Below are 12,249 nucleotides of genomic sequence, written 5' to 3' on the forward strand. Positions count from 1 at the left end.
AACCCGGGTTCAGGGAAAAGATCCGATTACTTACCCACTTTACACTGATCTGTCAAGTTGAGATATTTCAATGCCAACAACGTGCTATCTGATAATTCAGCATCATCTGGCTCGATGTCTCCTGCACCAACCTTTTCAAATGCTCTATTAAAATCCTCAAATGGTGTTTGTGTATTACTTAGTTAAGATCCAAAATTAAAAATAATACGATCAGTTGACATTACTCTTAACAGCTATTTTAGAATTGCCAAGCCACTTTAGAAGCAAACCCTTGACCAAGAAACTTTAGATCATACTCCACTTTTCGAAGTGGACCATATATAGAAACCTGAACCCCTGACATAAAAAATAAAAATAAAAGAGTGACTCCTTTTGATGATACTTGTCATGTGCATCCATTAGATTAGGGGAGACAATCCCCATTCTTTTCTGCAGAAAAGTCTGGATTTACTAGGTTGGTCCAGAAATACCTCCATAAGTCCATAATCACTACAGAAAATGGATAGAATTCAAATGGTCAAACAATGAACGTGAAAGAGTAAGCTAAATTAATTGAGTACACCTGTTGCAGTTAAGAAATCTGGTTGACTTCAATAATTTACTTCTCCATTCTTTCCATTCCAGTTGGAAGCATAACTTTATCTAATCATCTTCTTGATCAATGGATCGGAGTTGCCTTTTTCATATTATTTTTCGGTTTGCTATAAAAGGGTTACTCATCACTGAAGTCGATGAAAAGACTCGAGCTTCTCTCTTTCGACAGTTTCAGATTTTCAATTTCTTATTAACAATGGCGGAGGCGTAAGATCCAGTCCTTTATCCCCATTTAACTTCGTTTTTTTTTTTCCTAATGGGTTAATGCTAACTCTAATCTTCCTTCTTCTGTTCTCTCCTTCCTTCAGACAATCCAGGGTTGTCTATCCTGCTATCTACGGTTCTGACTCTGAGCCTCCCGTTGTTCATGACGGAACCACACGGTACTGCCTGCCATGGTTGCTTTCATTTGTTTCATTTACTAACAGTTTCACTAGTTTAGCGGTTTAAGGAGATTTCTGGTTCTGGGTTTGCTTAGAAAATTTCCCAGAGATGAAATCTGGGAATCTTCAGCCTTTTCTTCTCTCATTAATTGATAAGAGTTTATTCATTATGAAGCTTGTATTTGTCCTACGTATGCCCTTATGCTCGTCGTGCATGGATCGCCGTCAACTACAAGGTTCTCTTTGTTCATTTCAACTCTTCACAGTTAATTATTAGCTTTCTTCTTCTTATTCATCATTTTGTCTGGTAATTGCAGGGATTGCACGGCCAGGTGCAATTCGTTCCGTTTGATCTGAAGAACAGACCGGCGTGGTACAAGGAGAAAGTCTACCCTCTCAATAAGGTGAAGCTGAACTCATTACACAGAGTTATTGAGAGATTCTGAACTGAGAAAACCAATTTTATAATTTCCGCATTGTGATGTTTGGATTTCGACACAGGTGCCTGCAATCGAGCACAACAACAATGTCACTGGAGAAAGTCTGGAAGTGGTTAAGTACATTGATGCTAACTTCGACGGCCCCAAACTTGTTCCAGAAGTACGATCCTAAGAATCCATTCCCTTGTATATCAATCATGTTCTAGATTCTTTCTTTCTTGATTTTAACAGAGTCTCTGCAAACAATGAAGGATCCCGGCAAGAAGGAGTTTGCAGATGAGATGGTTGCTTACAGCGCCACCTTCATCAAAGTTGTCTGGGGTTCGTTTTCTTCCGAGGGAGATGCTGCAACTGAAGTTGGTAAGCTTCGGTTTCTCAAGATCTGGATGAAAAGCAAAAATGAAACCACTGATCACAACTGGAATTCTTCGTGCCTGAATCAGGTCCCACGCTTGATCACATCGAGAACTGCCTCACCAAATTCGGAGACGGCCATTTCTTCGTGGGTCAGTTCAGCATTGTAGGTGACTCGGTTCTATACATTTATCATCTTCTCCATCCGCTCCTTTTTCTGTATGCCCTTTTTGTGTATTTTGTCTGATCACTGTTTCTACTGTATAAACAATGCGGCTTGCAGGCTGATATTGCCTATGTGACATTCGTTGAAAAGGCTCAGGTAGTCCTTCTGGAGAAGAAGAACTATGACATTACAGCCGGGAGACCTCATTTCAAGACATGGATTGAGGTATCAACAAACGAAACCAATCTCAGTTTCCGATTTCTTTTCTTGCTTTGGTTTTCATTTCAAGAAACTCAACTACAGGAGATGCACAAGATTGAAGCCTACACCGAGACCAAAGTCCCTCCTCATGTCTGACGGGTGATGCTCGTCTCCGTCGATGAATCTTTGCATTCTATTCTGTAGATCAACTGGAATCGGATTTGGTCATTCAGATTCCTGGTGTTAGTGGAAATTTCGGTAACATCAAGTTTCAGGAAGTTTATCCATTTACAGATTGAAAAATAAATTGTTTGGTGAACGAAGATCAAGCTGGCGAGCTTTGGATCTTCGGAATTGAAGTTACTACTTCATCTAAGTTTTTTTTTTTTTTATGAAAATCTTATTGAAGTTACAGTGGACTCACCTCAGCTGATCAACCTTTATTCTTAGATCTGTTGAAAACGAAAAATTTGCAAATAAAGCAAGATTAAAAAAATAAAAGAACGATGCGGTGAACGTGGATCGAACACGTGACCTTCAGATCTTCAGTCTGACGCTCTCCCAACTGAGCTATCCCCGCTTGGTAAATAATTTAATAATTATCTAATTTATTCCAAATACCTTTTTATGTACAATTAATTTTTTAAAAAATTAACAATAAAATAATAAAAAGTTATTTAGCATTATTTCATTTAGTAATTAAATAAATTAGTTAGTTACTAATAATTGCTAATTTATTAAATAGCTATTTCAACTTAATTTATTATATAATAATGACTAATTAAGTTTAATAACTAATATTTAGTCTTTTAATTTAATTTTAATATTAATTCACTAGTAAATTAAATAATTAAGTAATAATATCACATAGCTACTAGTTGACTCACTAAATACTCAATTAGTTGTTAAATTAGTCGATTAATAAAAATAGTTAATTAATTAATTGATTAATCATGATATAATCACTTAATTATCGCTTCGTATAATAACAAATTCATTTTATGTCATGTTATAATTGCAAATTAAATTTCATATAAATCAATTTTGTTGTATTTTAATTAATTATTCAACGAATTAAGTAAAAAACCCTTGAACCCATTATTTAATAATTACCAAATTAATTATTAATTACTAATAATTTAATTATTTAAATAATTAAAGATGAATGTACTTACTTTCATTATTAAATTATTAAATTATACTTAATTAATTAAATTAATAATAGTTACCTATAAAATAATTTTTGTAACATTAGGATAAGAATAAATCATTTATAAAACAATAGTCTAATTATGCATTAAATAATATTAAAAATAAATAAATAATATCCTTAATTTTAATTAAAATTTTAATTCAAGTTTAAATTATTCCACTGATAACAATTTTATCTTATTTCTTATGTGCGTCTCACTGTCTCATCGTCTCTCCTAAACACGCCGTTTCAGTGAGTAGTAACTTCTAAGTCGGGACGACTCTCCTTTTTAGCGCCTCCCAAAAGATCCACGGCGATTCCCATTTTACACTCTTCACTTCAGAACACTCGTCGGAATTTCGTCTCTCCAACTCGCAAATGGCCATGGAATTGCAGAAACCAAAAGTGGCGGAACTGCCGAAGAAATCCCTAGAAAAATCCCCGCAAAGCCCTTCTCTTGCACAACGTCTCGACATCTCTGCTGCTTCCACGCTTCGTCTCTCATCTGAAAATGCTTCAGCGGTTGAAGAACCTCGGAAACTTGGCGAAGAAGGCAAGGAAAGCAAAGACATCGCTTTGAGCTCTCCTACTTCGATCCCTATCTCGGATCTTCAAAAAAAGCTCCGCCGTGCCGAGCGTTTCGGTGTGCCCGTGCAGCTTTCGGAAAAAGAAAAGAGAAATTCTCGAGCTGAAAGGTGCAAAAAAGACGTAACTTTGGTTTTATATGAATTTCGTTGCTTTCTTCTTTATATCAGTTCTATCTCCGTTTTAGTTGTAATATAGGTAAGCTTGCGTAAGTGGAGAAAAGAGACTCTAGGGTTAAGTTTGTTCCTTGGTTAAATTTTATTTTCAAAGCTCCCATATGCTTTATTAGTTATTTCGTTTGCCTTGCGTTTGTACTCTGGGACAATGGATTCAAAAATTCCTCCAATTTCATAAATTGATTTACTTGCTGGATGGAATAGGAAGATCGACTGTATAGGACAAACAGCTAAGGTAAAGTCTTTAAGAGCTGATGTGTCTTGGAGATTTATGTTTTCTTCATCAAGTTTTAGAGATGAAGTTCTTTTATGGAATGGACTTAATTTTGGTGATTTATGCCTCCTCTTGGTTTTTTGACGTTTTCATGAAATTTTTGAAGCTGATGTACGAAAACATATTAGAGCTGAAGAACAAAATGAGTGGACCTAATACTGTTGATGATAAAGACAAGTGAATCCGTGAGGCAGATGGAGAAACATCTGTTGAACGAGCAGGAGAGCTGAATAAACCTCTTCTAAGTACCTTGCAGCTTTACTTGAGCAAAGTCTGCTCAACATTTATTTGGCTTTACGAAAATTTCCAAGGGGTCACCTTCCTCTCTTGGTACTTTAACACATACCTATACCCTCCCTGTTCCACCATGGAGCCATCATCCTTGGCATGTTTGTCATCAATTATCTTCTCCACAACATAGCTCTCATTTCTGGCCCTTGTATTTTCTGTATCTCCAGCCAGAAGCAGTCTTTGCTTCTCCTTTGCAACATGGCAGCACCCCAACCTAATGGCCTGTTAGTGAATTTGGAAAACAGATCACCTAGCGAAAGAGAAAGTGAAAGCGAATTCCAGGGTGATCTACTTTCCCTAAAGAATGTACTTTTTTTTAATTTAGTGTGCTCATTGGAAAGTGCAATGGGAAGTGCAGAAGGAATTTATTGTAAAATACTTTAAAAGAAGATTATATTTTTCTAACTTAATAAATAACAAAAATTTAGACTAAGGTTTTATATTTAACTAAATATATAAAAATAAAAATTTATTATAAAAGTACCAAAATAGAGTTGGCTAACACGTATAAAGTGACAATGAAAATGGACTAAGCATTTTCCCATTTCTTTTATGTTAGTTCCAGTGTCAGCTACCGATGGCCGTTTGGTCTAGTGGTATTCTTCTTACATGGGGTGTGTCAGGTCGTGAGTTCGAATCACGTCACACCCCTCTGAGAAAAAAAATTCCAGTGTCAGCACTTCATATTCAAAGTCGGATGTATAATCAACCTGAGATTGGATACATGTATGGATCTCACTGAAAACTAAGACAAAAGACAGAAGAAAATATAGAAGCCTGAGATATGCGCTCATAATAATTGTTCTCTCCAATCTTTAAAGCACATCCCTTTGACTTCTTTTCAGTTTAGAAAAAAAATTATACTCAGAAATCTGGACAAGAAAAAATAAATGCAGAAATCTGGATAGCAACAACTACATTCTTTCTTATCCATAATTTCCAAGGGCAGATTTTCTCATTTGTTAGAAAATGCTAGAAGGTACTTAATTTCAGTTGCAGGACTATATTTGACTTTTCATTTATGTTACTGCTGGGTCAATAAGCAAATGGATTATTATGTTTCACTTAAGTGAATAAAAAATGTAGGGGATTGGGTCATTGACAACTATTCCCTTTGTCTTCTCCCATCTCTTCTCAACTCTATCTTCTTTTCTGTTTTTTCCTTTCCTCATCTTGACATCTGTCTGTGGGACTAGGCCCACTGACAACCTTTTTCTTCCTCTATCAATTATTGTATTCATTAAAAACCTCAGCTCAAACTTACTAAACTAATTACATCCAGAGGCCTAACTCTCGTAGATCTCGATTGAAGAAAAGACGGCCATTTAACTGAAGATTGTGGCAAAATTAACTAGAGTTATCTCTTCTCTCCCAATATGAAGACTACCTACAGTTAGATAGCAGAGGGGCATTCGGAAAGCATCATCCTTTATGTTGCCAACAAGTGTCAATTTGTTTTTGAACAACTATAGGAAGTTTTTTTTTTTTTTTTTTGAATGGCTAAGAACTACATATAGTCTTCATGTAAGTTCTCAGATTTAAGAATTAACAAAAAATTTAAGAACCATAAATACACTTACAAACTTACAGCTTGTTAAACACATTAAAAATCACCAAACAGAATTGAGGGTTGTTTAATTCCTCTCTCTTGATGGAGTAGATAAATGCACTAAACTTAACAGTCCAGATTTGATATAAAGTAAATATTATATATCAGCACCACAGCTTTAGGTTATGCATACCTGGTAAAAGAAAAAATAAAGAAAAATTCTATAAGCAGAGAAAGATGACATTATCAATAACAAATTCTGACCTTAGAGAAAGGCAACTGAAGGCATTATACAGCTGAAGTATGCACATGAGATCACAAGAACCCGGTATTCATTTCTCTGATTATGGAATGAAACAGACCAAGAACTTTAATAGGTGAGGAAAACAGAAGTAATATCTGATACATTTTTTTTTAAATGATATCTGATACATTTAACTACTGAATAGATCCTTTGGCCACAGATAGCAATGGTTATGACTTCAAATGAGGAACCATGGGAAAACAAGAGAATTCTTACTTCCAAAATTAGTTACTTAATGTCACCAAATTGCTTCTGAAGGCTTACAAGAGGTAGTTCTAAAGTTCACAACGCTAGAAATAGGAGCATACCAAGAGAACCAATGGCAAAACCAACTGATCATCTCCTGTTGTCCTTTAGACTTTAGACTGCATGATCAGTAGCAGGATGAAAAACAAAGAAGTGATAACTGCAAGCTAGTCTCTTCCAAGTATATATGTTTTGAGACAAAATATTGCAGCTGTGCTATAGATATAGAAGGACAAATCGATGAAAAGAGAAGAGAACGCTTTTGCACAACATATCAGCCTTAAGATGAAAAGAGAAGAGAACGCTTCTGCACAACATTTTGAGCCTTTAGAACTTCCTGCGAGGATACAAAATAAAAGATGAAAATTTAACATAATAAATAGAAGAGAGGAATAGCAACCCTTTATCAAGTGAAGGAAAATTCCAACAGAAGGCCAGAACAAAGAAGTAATTGTTGACGGTCATGCATCTAAACAGAGAAGAGGCACGACCGTTGGAGAAGCGAGGATCTTTCTTTGACTCCTCAATGAACTTCGCAAACAAAGGAAGCAAGAAAATGAAGAAAACAGGCAACAAACAATCCAACCCCATCAAAATAGAAAACAAGCAATACAACCCCATCAAAATAGAAAACAAGCAATACAACCCCATTTTGCAATGAGAAAAAAACAGAGAACATAGAGAAGTCTGTGTACCAGGACCCAGCAGCACAAATCAACAATGTAGACCAGGAGCTCTGTAGTCTTGAGTAGAACAGAACAAGATACAACCCATCTCAGTTCTCTCAACTCATCAAATCGGGGATTTTCACAAGAAGACGTGAGACGAGCGAGGGGGGCTGAGCAGCGAGGAACGAGGAGCAAGGAGCGAGAAGTTTCGAGCGACGGGCAACGAGGGAGAGGTTTCAGATCGATGAGCGAGAGGGTTTCAGAGGATTGATGAGCTGCTTCAAGATGGAAAGTGAATTCTTATGTTAGACGATGGAATTTCACTTTCCATTGTTCCTATGCCAAATGAGGTGATTCACTTTCTCCCGTTACTTTCTTTGCCCACTAACGCTTTAAGAGTCACTTTCCCTAGGGAATTTTCTTTCTCCCGTCACTTTCCCTGCGCATTAACAGGCCCTAAATTGATGACTTTTAAGCTGGAATCTGGACACCTTACTGGTTGACATAAGTAAATACATAAGAGGCAAAAAGAAAAAGTTTCTAAAACCAGCAATCAGCAGCCCAATTTTTCAGTACTGCAGTTGAGGAAAAGATGTTGATTTGATTGTGCATGAGAGATTAGAAAAGGAAGGACACTAAACTATTGTGGATCCTATAACTTTAACAAAATCTTTAAATGATTCAGAATAGCATTTGCAAAAGGAAAATGGAATTCTAAACAGTTGGTTGTGACCCGTTTTGTCACCATGCTTCCACATGTCACTATCATATCAGACAATCATCGTCCTTATTTGTGTAAGGTCTGAAAAGTATCCTGTTTACTTCTCAAAAAAAGATGCAAATTTTCTTTTCTTATCTTACTAACTTATTGTTTTTACCCCTCTATTGATTGGCAGAGCAACTTAGAGTTGATTATTTAGCAAAAGTTGGAGCACTTTGTATAGCGCTAGTGATTTTGATATCACATACCTAGTTTTTTTATTTTGTTTGCTTTCACTTTTGTTAATCAACTGAAATAGTTGCAAGATAGAGGGAGAGGGAATTCTCCAACCTTGAAAGAAACGGGAAAAAAATGCCCAGCTTAAATGGTGCTCTTTGATACACCCTTTTCGGCCAAGGAGTCTTGAGATTTTTTTTTAAATGTTGATTACACATTTATTTCATTAATATTCACTTGCCATTCAAAAAAAAAATATACACACACCCATACATACATACACCCTTTACAACCTGGCGGGATTTGAACTCAAGACCTCACACTTGAAACTCCCCCACTCTACACCATGTGACCGCTGAGCTAAAGGTCCAAATCGTAAGAAGTCTGTAATATTATTGGCAGATTTAAGTGCATACTTCCATCATACAGTAAGGGAGGTGTTAAGGAATAGTCCAACTTAACAGGAGGAATGAATGGCTATTATTTCATTGAAAACATGAGGGAACCTCCATGGTGATGAGGAAGGGCTTCTTTTTATTAATCCAATTACGTTGGTCGAGTCCCCCCTCCACTATAACTTGGGAGCTGAATTATTGAGCTTGGGTTGGTCAAAAACTTCAATTGAAGTTCAGCCATCCAATCTCGGGAAAGGACCATGATGAAATTCTGGTGGGAGAAGGGCACTGAAAAGGTGTTGAGGATTACTTAGATTCTTAGGTTTTTCTTGTAATTTTTTTTTTCATGAATAACTACCATTATTCATGAGGCAAGTTCTGGATTAAGAAGAAGAAGAAGGGTTGCTCAAAGAACTTTAATTAAAGTTCAGCCATCCAATCTCGGGAAGAGACCATGATGAATTCTGGTGGGAGAAGGGGGACTGAAAGTGTGGAGAGGATTACTTAGATTCTTAGGTTTTCTTGTAATTTTTTTTTACATGAATAACTGCCATTATTCATGTGGAAGTTCTAGATTCAGAAGAAGAAGAAGAAGATGAAGAAATAGAAGAAGGGAGAGTAAGCCTCAGAATATGTTTGCCTGCGGTTAACATTCAGAATATGGTGTATACTTCAGAAAAATATTATTAGATAATGATTAAAGGTTATAACAAAAAATAATAAACTTTTTATGAATCATAGAACTAAAAGGAAACACTAAAGCTTTGAAAACATTCAAAGAGAGGATTATCAGTTGATAATCAAGAATTATTGGCTGAAACTCAAATAGAACTTACAAAGATGCATTAAGCAGGAAAGCTGTATACAAGCATGTAAAGAAGAAAAACCCAAAAACATAGAAAATTTAAATAGAGGAATCAATTCCCTTGCCAGGTCTTCGAAAAAGAAATTGCTTGCCAGATGTCTCCATTTTGTAGGGTTGAAATCAAACCATCTGTACTTGTCTGATATGTGGCATATCTATCTTATTGACAGGTTTGGCACTGCAACCACAGTATCTGGATCAGAGGAAGTGAAAAATTTAGAAGAACAAAAAAGGAAGGCTAGAGCTGAAAGGTTTCTCAATTTTTTCTCACTTTTATAACTGCTAGTTATTTTCGACTAGCAGCAGCTGCAAGAATGACATCAGACACAATAGATTGTTAGTGTATGGCTTATAAGGATGGTGCCTGACTTTTTTTCTGTCTTTTGATTGTATTTTTAATATTTCTTGTCAGATTTGGGCTCACAGCACAACCCACAGTTGATGAAGGGGCAAAAAAGAAAGCTCGCATAGAAAGATTTGCACAAGGCCCTAAGCTAGATCCTCTGGAAGAAGACAAACGGAAGGCACGGGCAGCCAGGTTAGGGAAATAATCTTTGTTTTAATAGGCTATTTTATACTTATGACTAAATTTGTACTTTTTTTTTTTTGAATGTTGATTACACCCCTTATACTCTGGTGAGACTTGAACCCAATTCCTCATACTAGAAATCTCCCATGTGACCATTGAGTTGAAGGTTCAAGTCACAATTTGCAAGTAAGTTTTCTTCAATCAGATAAGTCACCTATTTGATTGGGGTGTATTCATAGGCAGATAGAATGTGCAGAAGGTATGGTAAGTTGCATAGCTATGATGATTCTCAAGTGTCTGGAACTATGGCGGACAATCACACAAATATGAAGGAACTTGTATGTGTGGAAGTTGGAGTGAGCCTTTGATGGACTGTGATGGTCTCTTTGAGTGAAATTTACATTTGGGGAGTTCCATAGTCTGGATAATTGTCCTGTATAACTCAAATGTTTAGGCCCTGTTGGTACCTTTTCTAGGAAACACTGGATTGGCATTTCTAGTAGAAATACGTTTCTAGGGACTATTAGTGCCTCATGTTTCCTGGAAACACTTTTCTAGCTAAAAACTCTTACAAGAAAATCATATAGTTTTCTAGGTAAGATTTTCCAGACAAGATGGGTTGGAAAACCATATGGAAAATTTTTGAATAAGTATTTGACAATTGATGTTGTAATACTTTCAACACAAGGCAATTTTTCATAGCAATTTTGTATTTAACATTTTATTTTACTGAAAATTTATCGAATAAGTATGGTAATGTATGAAATAGATTATTAATTTCTGTTTATTTCCCTGAAAAAGGTACTAACATGTCCATTTAATTTTCCTTGAAAATTTCTAAAATTTTCCAAGTAATTTCCTAGTAAGGCACTAATAGGATTTTATTTGAAGGGAAATGTATATCCTAGGAAAAACATTTCTAGCTTTTCCTAGGATATAAATTTCCAACCAGGGGCATTAACGGGGGCCTTAATGCTTATGTTCTTTTTGAGATAATGTGAAACAAATTGTATGGGGACCTGGTTCTGACTTCTGACCAATGGAAAAAGAATATTACCTCTGCCCGTCCTGCTATGCAAAAAAAAAATTGATGTAGGAAAACCCTCTGTATGTCCTAAGAAACCCACAGAACGGGTTAAAATAAAAGGTCATTCAACAATTAACTGCATTTGCATAGCATTTACAGTTGTGAATGGAGGATCCTTCTGAATGCTTACTGTTTGTCAACTTACCATCAAAGACTTAAAATTTGAATTCATGTTTGTATGGGTTTTGAGTTGTTATGATTCCAAGTTTTACAGCTGAGGATATTTTATCTTCCACATTTGATACAGTTCATGTTTCATTCATCTCTCAGGTTTGGACAAGCATCAACTGCCAATCCTTCAGAAGCAAATAGCAAGGCTAATCCTGGGCTGGTAAGGCCATGGTTTAACCTGTTGTGGGAGAAACTTCGGTTCTGTTTTCTATTTTCTATATGTTGTTTCTAATCTGAATTTTTCAGAAGCTGGTTGTAGCGCAAAGTACTAGTGGAGGGGCCTGAGTGCAACAGCTATAAAAAGATGGAGACTCATGGAAGGTAAGAGAATTGCCTTATTTCTCTGTGCTTTTGTATTTCAATGATCTTTGTATCCTTATATCTCCTTATAGTAGTTTCTTATTCACTTTCCCCGAGTACTTTGCAGTTACTCCATTGGTGCGTGTGCAAGTGACTGAAGCTGCAACATTTTCGAGATTCTTCCCACGGAAGAACAAATCTTTTGGTGACCATGGGAGGGATTTGGTCATACCAGGCACCCAGGTTGCATTTTGGACGACCCAAACTTGGACTTATTTACGGAGATGTGGATCTGTTTTTGTCTAAGATACTGAGATCTAACTTTTTCTGAAATTTCTTTGTTGTAGAAGAGTTGCAGAGTACATATTTTTTGTTTGCAGTTCTATAGGAATTTGGTTTTTTGCCTCGAAAGCGGACGCAGAGTCAGTTAAATTTCTCCATGATTTCATTTAAAACGGATAATCAGGAAGATCATTTGAAAATCGGAGTTCTCCCCTCCCTACTCCTTTTTCGGTTGATGAAGAGGGCAAGGGAATCTATGC

General features: G+C 36.1%; 2 protein-coding genes and 1 non-coding gene across 5 annotated transcripts; 2 read left to right on the forward strand and 1 right to left on the reverse strand.

The window, feature by feature from the left end:
• The first annotated feature begins 790 nt into the window (after positions 1–790).
• Positions 791–2,294, forward strand: LOC137965375 (protein IN2-1 homolog B-like). The gene is made up of 9 exons (XM_068811674.1): positions 791–801; positions 903–977; positions 1,153–1,213; positions 1,295–1,381; positions 1,479–1,577; positions 1,669–1,777; positions 1,861–1,937; positions 2,055–2,162; positions 2,241–2,294. The coding sequence occupies exons 1-9, from the start codon at positions 791–793 to the stop codon at positions 2,292–2,294; spliced, it is 681 nt and encodes a 226-aa protein (XP_068667775.1).
• Positions 2,295–2,645: 351 nt separating this feature from the next.
• On the reverse strand, positions 2,646–2,718 carry TRNAF-GAA (transfer RNA phenylalanine (anticodon GAA)). Its single transcript has one exon. It is a non-coding gene; the product is annotated as a tRNA-Phe (tRNA).
• A 901-nt stretch (positions 2,719–3,619) lies between these two features.
• Positions 3,620–12,235, forward strand: LOC137966129 (protein MODIFIER OF SNC1 11-like). 3 transcript variants are annotated; one of them, XM_068812647.1, is made up of 6 exons: positions 3,620–4,025; positions 9,791–9,871; positions 10,033–10,158; positions 11,507–11,567; positions 11,657–11,728; positions 11,835–12,235. In XM_068812647.1, the coding sequence occupies exons 1-5, from the start codon at positions 3,709–3,711 to the stop codon at positions 11,690–11,692; spliced, it is 621 nt and encodes a 206-aa protein (XP_068668748.1). In that variant the 5' UTR covers positions 3,620–3,708; the 3' UTR covers positions 11,693–11,728; positions 11,835–12,235. The 3 variants fall into 3 exon arrangements, with proteins under 3 accessions (XP_068668748.1, XP_068668746.1, XP_068668747.1); XM_068812645.1 differs by having other exon boundaries at positions 11,667–11,728; positions 11,835–12,234; XM_068812646.1 differs by having other exon boundaries at positions 11,654–11,728; positions 11,835–12,233.
• Positions 12,236–12,249: the final 14 nt, after the last annotated feature.

This window comes from Aristolochia californica, unplaced genomic scaffold, assembly GCF_029961685.1.
Source record: "Aristolochia californica isolate CCGP_79_NKW_82.1479 unplaced genomic scaffold, dmAriCali1.0.hap1 SCAF_5, whole genome shotgun sequence".
NCBI classification, from domain to species: domain Eukaryota; kingdom Viridiplantae; phylum Streptophyta; class Magnoliopsida; order Piperales; family Aristolochiaceae; genus Aristolochia; species Aristolochia californica.

Coding starts and splice junctions, on each gene's coding strand:
- LOC137965375 (XM_068811674.1), top strand. Junction 1,214..1,294: donor GGATCGCCGTCAACTACAAG/GTTCTCTTTGTT, acceptor TGGTAATTGCAG/GGATTGCACGGCCAGGTGCA. Junction 2,163..2,240: donor ATTTCAAGACATGGATTGAG/GTATCAACAAAC, acceptor ACTCAACTACAG/GAGATGCACAAGATTGAAGC.
- LOC137966129 (XM_068812645.1), top strand. CDS start 3,709: ATGGCCATGGAATTGCAGAAACCAAAAGTGGCGGAACTGCCGAAGAAA. Junction 10,159..11,506: donor CGGAAGGCACGGGCAGCCAG/GTTAGGGAAATA, acceptor TTCATCTCTCAG/GTTTGGACAAGCATCAACTG. Junction 11,729..11,834: donor AAGATGGAGACTCATGGAAG/GTAAGAGAATTG, acceptor AGTACTTTGCAG/TTACTCCATTGGTGCGTGTG.